Below are 11494 nucleotides of genomic sequence, written 5' to 3' on the forward strand. Positions count from 1 at the left end.
GTGTGTGTGTGTGCGTGCATGGGCCTCTGACCCGTACCTCGGCCCCACCCAGCACGTTTGCTGTTATCTATGTACGCTCCAGCCCCCCTGCTAGCACACCTTCATTACTGCCCCAGATAGTGGCATTGGCAACTTGTCACTTGTATTGATTTCTCTTAAACTGCAATTTACATGGATATTTGTGGGCGTCCTGAGGGCAGGCTGCAGCCTGGCGGACTGCCCCTCACCCTCTCCCTCCTCACCCTCTCCCTCCTCTCTCTCTGCCCCTCAGGCCGGGAGGAAATGTTTCCACCTAACAACAGAGGCTCAAAGTGACTTTTCAATCTGACATCTGTTTTTTTTTTCTCTGCAAATTAATTGTTTGTCTTTTTTTTACCATTAAAATGGATGAAAGCTGGTGAGGGTAAAGGAGGTGTTTTTAGGGGAAAATAACAGCATTTACAGGCAACAGAAGACCAATTTTTCTCATTTTTTAAGATATCATTCTTTTCTTTATTCAATAGAGCGCGCAAACACACAAACTAACAAAACTAACTAAAATTGTTTGTTTGATGAGGCCCTAACAAAATCTGCATTGTTTTCCTTCACTGCACTGGCCTTGACTGTATCTAGCAGTACCATGGCGCCTCCTCCCAACACACACCTGACCTTCCACAGTGGAGGCTGGGGGAATAAAACAATAACCTCCAGCTAGGAAAGCCACAAATGCTTTCTGAAAGCCTCGACACTGCACTTTCACACAAAAATGCCAAAATGTCACATTCTTCAAACTTTGCGACTGCAACACACTGTCACAAGAGTTTGTGCCGACTGTGATGAAGGTCACCTGCAACCACCAAGCAGGATTTTCAAAATAAAAGAAGACATATTGTTTTGTAATTAGGAGGCTAGTGTAATTATAAAGCTGGAAAACAGAATTTGACTCAGTATATCAAAGATCTATTTGTTGAGTGTGAGCGTATTGAACATTGTGCATCTTAGAGTAATCTCCCTTTGAGGACTTGTCAGTGAATTTAGAGCAGAGTTGGAATGAGAGGGAGTTTCTTTCAGATCCATAATCCCGCAAGAAAATGATAAATCCCAAATCTCGGTGGACAAACAAGGAGGGAGAGGAGAAGGATTCACGTAACAGCGGACTGTGTGGAGAGGAGAATTTTTGTTTTTCTGTCCAGAACCACCACCCTGTTTCTTTTAGCCTGGAGTTGGTGGTGAGTTTGCAGCAGGGTGGCACGTAGTAAACATGGAAACAGTCCGCCAGCAAGGATAACCATATTCAAGTCCCTCATCATGCTGCAAAGCATCCGACCTGCTGAAGTGCCCTTGAGCAAGAATCCCTACCAGCCTGACCCCTGACCCCCACCCCCACCTCCCACCTCCCTGTGGAGGGCGGAAGAGAACACACTCCCCCTGCAGTGTGGAAAAAAAGTGCGAGGAATAAGTCCTGAATGTAACAAACATTTAAAAAAGCAGCGGGTGAATAAGGGGTGTGAGTTGGTGGGTGTCGCCGGTGATGTCACACCTCCCAGACAGCCACGATTGGACCCTAATTAGAAAGCTCGGCAGCAAATAGATAGGCGTCCTGCATGATTGAATTCAAAGTGGCTGATGCCAAAATTTCTGCAGAGGCGCGGAAAACTGTCGGAGAGGAGCGGAGCAGACGGGGCGCCGGTATCAGTGCTGCTGAGAGCTGCCACGCTGCGCTGCGAACGATCTCTCCGTGAGCTGGAGGCGAGCTGGAGTTTCAGAGGTGATACGGGAACAGCAAGACGCGCTGCCCCCTGGTTTGGAGGGATAACAAAAAAAGAAGAAAAAAAAAAGGAGGGAGAGCCGAAAATAAAGTCCGAGTCTACGTCAAAGCCGAGGACGCTGCGTTATCAGAGAGCAACGGAGGCTGAAGAGAGACAAGTACAAAGGAGAGTCGAGCCGCCGAGTCCAAGTTATTCCTGCGCCTCGCTCCAAAGGCTGCGCTGATGGCATCCGTACTTGGAAACAGCAGCCGCGCGTCGGGGGCTCAGAGCGGCCAGGTCAAATGCAAGCTGAAGAGGAGAAGGAGGAGGCGATCGAAGAGAAAAGGTACAACTTTACAGCACTTGTTTCCCCCCGTGTGTCTTCCCTTCGCAGCGCGAGCGGAGCGTCGCGCGCACCTTGGCGGGGCGTCGGAGCGCACGGCAGCCCGGTCGACCCCGCGCCGCTCCAGCCTCCGCACGGCGCACCGTCCGCGGCCGCTTCCTGCCAGTTCTCACACAGGGAACACGGAGAAAGGACCCCCGTTCAAGACGTGCCGTCGGCTTTATGTGGCGCATTGTGTTCGCCTGGGAAAGTTTAGTTGCTGCTGCGTCTATTGTCCTCCAAAAGCCTGCGCTGTCTCTGACTCCGAGGGGGACAGCGAGGGAAATGAAACGACTAATTCGCTTTAATAGAAGTTTGAACGTGTCCATGTGCAGGAAAGCGGCTCGCCTTCCTTATTTAACACCTGATTGTTGATGCTTCCGAACAGGTCTCGACGTTGTCAGCGCACCGCGTTGAACTTCCTCACTGCAAACGGCACGGATTTCCTCCATCATCTGAATCCGATTACTAAATCCGTTTCTGTCAGTGACTTCACATTTAGACTAATAGGGTACAGCGAGAGCAATGCGCCACATGCACTCCAATAAAACTAAAAGATTTTTTTTAAGGAGAGCACTTAAATGTCACCGCTGTATACAGTGGTACTAACACCCTCACATTCACAACTCCTATTCCGTTGTCTCTTGTTAAACTATTTTCTGCTTCATTAAAGGCTTACACTTTAGTCATCTGCTGTGCTTAATTCAATTCACTAAAAAGTCTCAAGTTTGAGAAGCAGTTCTGGGCCTTCAACAGGGAGAGGAAAGGAGAAGAAAAATACCATTAGTGGTTCAGTCTTTTAGAATAATATTTAAATTCATGCCACTATTTTTATTTGTGTGTATTTTTGAATTAGAATTTCTCAAACTACTGCAGAGAGTAGACCTAATGAAAGAGTGTGTGTGACATCAGTGTGTTAAACCTCTAAGACATACTGTCTATTAATTATATCAGTAATCAAAAAGGGAAAGCATGCTGATTTTCGGTGACTGAATAACAAAGCAACATTTGCTCTTTTAGCCGTGCTGAAATAGATGCTGACCGGAGCTCATGCTAAGCAAATCCCCTGTGTGGTTTAATGCTCTGCAACCTGCAGGGAGATGTACACTTTTGCTGCCAACGACAGATACACATTTATACCTTTTTATGCTTTTACTGACTTTTTTTTTTTTTTAAATAATAATTTTCAGCACTTTGACTGATCACACATTTCCATCCCACCACCTCTCACTTTGAGATTTTGTGGTGGGTTTTTTTATTTTTTTATTTTGTCTATTTCAAAGTGGTCACAGTTTAGTGTTGTTCACTGTTAAAATGAATCTGTGATTTTGGAGTTTTACACCAACTTATTTCACATTGTGCCTCACAGTGAAAAACATGGGAAAATTAAAAAAAAAAAAAAAAGATTAAGAAAGGAGTTGTTTGGATATGTCAGGGAAAGCTGCAATACTTAAAAGCTTAACTGCCTCCTAGGAGATTCTCCCTGATTTAGTTTTCTTGATTATTTCCTGAGGTATTCTGGCTAATTAACAGTAAGTTACCCCAACTGAAGCATCACACACTATTTTCTCTGGCACAGGCCACAAACACATCCAGAAATATCTTTTTGTTTCCACTTTCACATTTTCTGCCTCCTCTGTAAGAAAGCAGAGAAGATCTAAATAAAACAGCAACAGCACATTTGTTTTTATTTATTTATATCTATAACAGACGATAACACAACTGTTAGTGTTGTTTATGCTTGAAGATACTGACTTGCCACCCCATTGCATTGTGGAATATGGATGAACGCTCGGAGCGTGTTGACGTATCCGACTGCAATTGAATGCATAACGAGCTTTCATAAACACTTTGCACTTGTCATCAAACTACAAACAGACAACTGCACCTCATTTCCATAACCTCTTGATTTTTAATAGCCCAAGTAATTGAGACAAGGGAGACAATACATAAAATATAGTGCTGAGGCAAATGTATTTACATAATGGAAACGACAGAATTGGTTCCACAACATTAAGCATTGCATATGAGTACCACACAAACGCGCGCACATTAGCTGACAGGCCTTCGCAGCGTGTTTCCGAACGGCTAATTTATCAGCGCTGCTGATTCATTCTGATAACACGGGACATTAGGGGCCAGTTCAGGGACCGCTTGTAAATGAACTGTGTCTTTGGGAAGTGCTGATGGCCGCTGACTCCTCCAAAGCGGCAGGAGGTGGGCTCACTGTGCAGCAGCAGCTCAAACATTCAGTCAGATCTGTTATTTTCTGTTTGAGTGTGTTTCTCTCTGTGGTTGTGGGTTTTTCTTCTCCCCGTCTCTCTCAGAAACACAGAAATTTTAAATGTGTCTTAAACTGTCAAAATAAGAGCACAGTTCAGGATAGAAAGATTTATTTCCTACTTCAAACTTGACCAAAAAATTGCGCAAAGCCGGATTGAGCGTTTTTTAATTTATTTTTTTATTTTTTTAATCATTATTATCCTTCATCTCAAATGCCAACTGATCATCTTGAGATTCCACACAATTATTTTTATAGACCTTAAGGCAAAAAAAGTCACAGAGGGATTATTGCTTGACATTTGGGACTTAATCCTTTGAAAAGGCTGCAGATTATTTGTAGATGCACTCACTAAAATGTATGTGTGTATTCAAAGGTTTGTAAGCAGATTCCACCTCACAACTGCTATTAATTCTCTCCCCCCCCCCCNNCCCCCCCCCCACACCAAACTCTTCTTTGCAATAGTTCATTTATGTAGTGCAAAACAAATAGCTTCTGACTGAAGATTAAAGATCAGAGATTCATTTGCTGACATTTCGTGTCACCAAAGCGCCAAATTCCTAGAAATCACACACACAGCTGTGTTTTTAGCTCCCAAAGCTGCTCTTCACTTCACCAACCGCTGCCTCCTCGAATCGTTCAGGTTACAGTGCTCCTGTCAGCTCGGCATTGTGCGGATGTACCCCTCGCTCTGCATTTGTTTGCCCTCCCTTAAGCACTGTGTTTGACCAGTGTCATCGCTCCTAGAAGGATTCATGGACACGCTGTGTGTCTGCCTCTTAATTAATCACAGCCTTGTGATTTATGGTTATGTCCCTTGGGGGTGTCAGTGCCACAAATAAAATCCTTTTAGGAGGTGTGTGACAGTTTGGTGATGTACAGGAACATCTGGGCGAATATAGCTCGAGTCCATCGTCTGCAAAAGAATACCTGTCAATCATCAGTATAACGTGACGTTTTTTCCTCTCTCCTACCTTAAACTCTGGCATATGTACAACGTATTCCCTGTCTTTTATCCACAATGTGTTTTTTTTTTTTAAGAACCAAAATAAGCACTGCAGAGATTTATAGACTAACATTATTTTTTACAACCACACTTATCACCCTGTACTCTCAGCCTACAGTACAGTATATCAGCGTATCATCAAGAGTGCCGAGGGAGAAATGTGAAAAACACAGAGTGTAACATAATTTATGTAGCAATTACTGTTTACGCTCTCGCTCCTGGCGAGATGGCGGGCAGAGGGGTCGAGTGTGGGCTGACGGGATGGTGATGAAAGTTGAGGTAGGAGAGAGGGCAGGGCTGACTATGAGGGTCATCACCTTCTTGCATCCGAGGCTCCCGTTGTAGAGAGAGGCGGGGGGCCACCAGCGGAGACGTTAGTGGGGCTGAGGAGGCGACCGGCGTCCAGGCCCTCTGTGCTCTCTAAGGGCTGCTCTGACACGCAGCTGAACAGAGGAGGGAAGAGCGAGAGGATATCCGGCCGTACAGCTTCATCCACTCCTGTTTAGGCTGAGGACAGTGATGGGGGCTGCAGTGAGGCGAGGGCAGAGGTCAGGATGGAGAGTGGAGCCCGAGGAAGGCAGAGCCTCCATTAGCATTTCGCTGTTTTTAAGAAATCCAAAATGTGTAGGTTCAGCCAGATATGTTTCTGCATCCAAAAATTTTCAATTCCTGGTCGCTGCACAAAATGCTCAGTAATTGTCACTGTCGGATGAAAACCTTATATCAAAATCCAAAATGTGATGTATTGCAATGGGCAACAAAAATAGCTTTGATTTAGTTTGATGATATACAGTTTTGATTCTATTAGACTATTTTTCAGCCTTTAAAGGGGCATGAAATGTAAAGTGGATAAATTACAGCTGTGTTTTAAAATGACCTCACCTCTCCACCTCCCTATCTTTCAGGACATTTTGACTGTGCTCTGCAAATTACTTGATTTCCAAGTCATTTTTAATTTCTTTTGTTAAACAAAAAATATATTTTTTAGCCATTTTGTATTTGTACATTAGGAACAGGGTGGGCATGACATGCAAGAAAGGTTCTCAGTCAGAAGGGAATTGGGTACATTGTGGCTATGACATCTTTCATAAACCAGTAAATGCTGCCACGCTAAAAAAAAATGTTTTGAGCGGCAATTTGGTCTTTTGCAACTACTAATTTATTTATTAATTAATTAATTATTTTTTTAGATATTTTGGGGCTTTTAGAGAGAGAGGTACGCAGCAAAGGGCCACAGGTCAGTGTTGAACCTATGGCCGCTGCAGCAAGGGTTCAGCATTAATACATGGGGTGCCAGCTCTACCAGGTGAGCTACCAGGGTGCCCCAAGAGTCAAATGGCATAGCTGAAAATGGCATGCAGCATTTTACAGTACATCTTTGCAGCTGAGTTTGTAATTGTAATGAAGTTACTTTAAAGTCCCTTTTTACTGTTTCATCAACCTCCTCAAACTTAAAGTGTTTTAAACAATTACAGAATGACAGAATCAACTTATTGAACACAATTTTGTAAATTAGGCGTCTGTTATATACAGTGCAATTTTCACATGGTGTCTGTTACAGCCTGAACGATAGCATCAATAAATATAGTCAGGGATCTTCTCAGTGCCAGATAATAGTGCACTGAGAGCTCATTGAAAAATAGGGCTTTGACGTATCCATTAGTAACTGATGGGTATAAGCAGGTCCACATCCAAAATTTACTGGTGTTTGAGTCAGTAAGTGGAGTGTTGTTGTTCATTGTGGCGTGCTGTGATGTGTAGTCCAGATGGAAATGAGAAGTGGAAGAGGCTGATCTGTGTCTGCCTCTTATTTAATTCATTCTCGAGATTATATTTAATCTAAATTGTATAGTTATGTCAGTGTTTTTCTGGTTGAAAAAAAAAAAAACAGTGCAACAGTTCCTGTAAACCTATATATATGCATTGTAACGGCACAATATATTCTCTGCAATGGCCCAGATTTACATTTGGAATCTGTTCCTAAATAAAATCCTTGTGCAGCAAGACACAGACAGGAAGAGGACTTAAATAAATGCACATCATGCTCAGTCTTGCAAATTGTCCATGCCACCAATTTCCAAATGTAGGTTTATTCACAGCAGGTGGGGTGTGTGTGTGTGTGTGTGTATGTGTTGTGGGAAGGTAGTAAAAGTAGTTACTGGTTCTGGTTTCTATGTTGGGACAGCCCAATGTCACGCAGCCTATGTGTCGTGGGAGGGAAAGAGATGTATTTCACAGATGTAAAGCTCTAGTTTTAGCCCTGAAACACTTCTGTCACATTTGTTTGTGTTTGTGCTGATAACCGCATTAAGAGCTGCGACAAAAACACCGCTGGCATTTATGAGGTTAATGAAGGTCAGTGCCGACGGAAACGGCGCGGCGCTCCTCTGTGTGTGCATGCATGGCTTTGTGAATTTACAGGCACTTCCTGATTAAGGGTAGCATCGGAGGAGTCTGCGGTTTAGGACACAGCGTCCTCTAACTGACTGAACGTTTAGCTGAGGGAAAAAAGGTTATTACTACTGACTGTGGTCTCTCGAGGACAGCTGATAAAATGACCAAGGAAAAGGAATAGCACAACTTTAGCACATTAACATAATTAGTAATTATCTCGTAATAGTCCCTCTTGGCTTTTTGGAGCTCGGCAGTGAGAAATTGTAGTTAAAGTTCAGGCACAGAAAACAAATTCCACGCCAGAATGTCTCAGTAACACACACACATTGGCTGCTGAGAGGCGCCTCCGTCAGGTTGTGGAGAAAATGAATCACAAGTATCAAAAGCACAGATGCCGATTAAAAAAAATTCAGAAGGTGACACTTAAGTTAATTAGTCTGTTGTTTGATGACTCCCACAGTTGGAGAGATAAGCGTATTACTCACATCACAAATAACTTGTTGCACTTGTTGCTATGACGACAAAACACCGAAATTTAATTGAGTTAGTCATGTGTTACGCTCCATCAGTCTGTCCACAGCCGCTTTCAAAACAATAACTACTTCAGAGACATTTGAGAACTGTACACTGCAGTGTAGTTTACTGGCGCTAATGTATGTGCTGCTGCGATGGGAATTATGATGAGCGAATCAGATGATGCGTCTGTGTGTTAATTTGTTTGCATGCATGTGTGAGCGTGTATTAGCATAGATTTGACTGTGTGTGTGTGTGTGTGTGTGTGTGTTTTCCCTGTGTGGGTATGAGTACAGTACGAGCCTGTGTGCTGCCGTTCGCAGCGAACTGTCAGTCCTCATAAACAGAGATGTTGCACAGCAAGTCAGCAGCATTATCGCTTCCTGTCAGTGTTTGTGTGTCTGCAGTCCACTAGACAACGCAACATGAGAGAGTTGACGGTGTAAAAGAGAGTGAAGCTGCCTAGTAGGGACTGTCAAGAGAGTTTGAGGTGGCGTCGGATGTGAGGAACAAAGTCAAGTCAAAGCGCAGCCCTTTCACTGCTGTTTGAACCGCAGCTCTAAAAATATTTGACTTTGTGTTATACATGTCCTGTCAGACGCCTAGTGAACGCATCACAACAGCTTTAACATGAAAAATCTTTGATGTTTTTGGAGCAGCACGTTGAACTGCTATGTGATCTCTTTATCCAGGTGTACCTTCTTGTGTATTTACAGTATACAGCAGCAACTCCCAGCCTTTGTTTTGAAACAGGGCTGCAACTCACAATTATTTTTCTTGATTGATTACTGAAATCCTTTGTTCTATAGAGAAAGTAGGTCCATCACAGTTTCGCAGAGCACAAGTTTATGTATCTTCTTTTGTCTGACCAACAAAAGAAAAAAAAAATCAGTTTACAATAATGTAAGACAAGGAAAATGAGCAAATTCTCCCATTTTACAGTCTGGATCAGTCAAATGTTTGGCAGTTTTATTGGAAAAGTGACAATAATATAAAGAATAGCTGCTGATTTATTTCTGTTAGTCAACAAAATGATTCATTGACCAATGGCCGACCAGCTTTACTTTGAAACACTTCCGATCCCGTGTCACATGGTCCGGTCTGTGCCGACAGCGGTTCAATCAAAGCTGTTGAAGTCAGGAGTTATTCAACAAAAAAGATACTATGTAAATCTATGCATTGAATGCATGAATATAATAACTCTCACTTCTTAAAATGATGTAAATTCTGAATTCTCAATAGAGACTTGATGATAGATAATTTAGTTGAATCTTTACAACAGGCCTAACTTTGATGTTGAGTTTTTTAGGGAGAAATCAACTGTGAATAAAAATATACTGTAGATTAAATTATATTTTTACTGGAAAGATATTGAAAAAATAGATTTTGTTCAGCCCTGAGTTATGTTTGCAGTCTTCCTCTCAGGCTGCATAAAGTCCCAACAGCCTCCACTAAGAAGGGCACTGTGTATGTAGCCTGAGAGTTGAAACCTGGGGCAAAAAACGTCTGGCAAGCACTGCTTGCTGTTCATCGTAAAAGCTAATTGCTCGTAGATTTTTTTTTTTTTTTTTTAAGGCGGTATGATTACTTTTTTTTTTTAGAAAGGTTTTGTTAATAGCATTTCTAAAAGTGAGAGGGACGAGTTCACCTGACCTTGATTGGCTCCAAATGTAAAAAATTAATAAAAGATTCTCCTTTTCAAGACCTTGCGTCATGACAGCCAGCTTCAAACAGAAACATAATGGTCCAGGATAGGCTTTATATACATATTTCACCAAATCAAATCTCAGTGTAGCTGTTTTTACTGTTTTAGCATGTTGTCCGGACAAGCTTTCACATCTAATCTGAAGTCCTGCCAATAGCGTGGAAGCGCCCCACACATCATGGTGGCAAAACATTTCTCCAGTTTATGATCCTAATTAGCTCTAACTGTGCCATCATCCCTGAGTCATCATGCCTGGAGAGAGGCCAGATCATTTGACAGTCCACAGTTTCACACTTTTTCCTCTCGCTCTTCTTATCTTTTCCTCTCTCTTCTTCCATTTTCTCTCTCTCTCTCCCTCTCTGCCTTCCTGTGTCTCATTTTAGCAGCGAACACACTGTTATTGTTGTCCTCCGGCTTGCTTGTGCGTATTCACAGCACGGTAGCTGCTACTGTGAAAAGGGACATATTTCATAAGCAGAAAATAGCTAAAGAAGGTGTTAGAACTTGTGCACCAAAAAAAGCTTTTTGCTGTTTCACAAACTCATTCCAAAATACAGAGTCAGCCATGAAGCGTGTATAGCTGTCATTTGAGTACGTTTGAAAATGAACATTCACACACACACACACAAATGCCCTTTGAGAGCATTCGGTCAGCTGGCGCGCTCAGCACTGTTGACTCTCTGTGTCTTGAACCTCTGCACTGATGTCATGCTTCAGCCACATGACAGCACAACTACCTCGTCCGCTGTGCTGACATAGCAAAGTTAACACTGATACCCCGCCTCATATGGAATAATGAAATTGGATGAAGCAGCTTAACCGTGCGCCGTCCCTTCTCTCACCATCAGACTGGGTGCCTATTTGAGATAACATTAATGAAGGGGACTTTAGCCAAGAATAGACACGTCTTATTGCCGGAGGGGGGGGGGCGGGCGACGAGGAGGGGTGGGGCGCTAACAGCATTTATTTCCATTAATAAGATGGAGCGTTTTACAAGAGGGCCTCTCCTGAGGGCTCTCTCCGGAGGTCGGAGTGAATCCTACACCTTAACAACCTCCAAACGAGTTAATTTCACCAAGTGGCCGGTGGAGACACACTGCAGCATGTCTTTTCTCAAAGTAACTTGTCCTAACCTTGATATGGCTCCACACAACTTGGGCTGAAGTGGACACTCAATCACCATAATCACTGCTGTCCATTTTTGATAGATTTTTTTTAGGTCATTAATAAGATTCTGAGCTTGAGAAGCTGGTACCTTCGCTCTGCTTGCACTGTAGTGTGTTTTTTCTTGGAGGACCATGTGAGGGATAGCATGGCTAGTATGTGTTAGCTTCAAGTTCTTCAGTGTAATTGACCATTTACAAAGCCCCCCTTTAGTTATTGCTGTTTCACCTTCAAGGTTTCTGTTCTTGCACAGCCAAAATGTCCTCGAACCTAAATGACTGAATAGGTCGACTGCCAGTGACTCCCAAAATGACATATATAA

At 43.0% G+C, this 11494-nt stretch overlaps 1 protein-coding gene across 1 annotated transcript in view; it reads left to right on the forward strand.

Moving 5' to 3' along the window:
- Positions 1 to 1970: 1970 nt before the first annotated feature.
- The window catches only part of adarb2 (adenosine deaminase RNA specific B2 (inactive)), a gene marked incomplete in the record, with an annotated part of 170743 nt that continues 161219 nt past the window's right edge, over positions 1971 to 11494 (forward strand). The window contains 1 exon segment of the mRNA XM_035682212.1: positions 1971 to 2073. Within this exon segment, the coding sequence (XP_035538105.1) occupies positions 1971 to 2073 (103 nt within the window).

The sequence above is a fragment of the Morone saxatilis genome, unplaced genomic scaffold (genome assembly GCF_004916995.1).
Source record: "Morone saxatilis isolate NCDOM2014 unplaced genomic scaffold, NCSU_SB_2.0 Contig0, whole genome shotgun sequence".
Taxonomy (NCBI): domain Eukaryota; kingdom Metazoa; phylum Chordata; class Actinopteri; family Moronidae; genus Morone; species Morone saxatilis.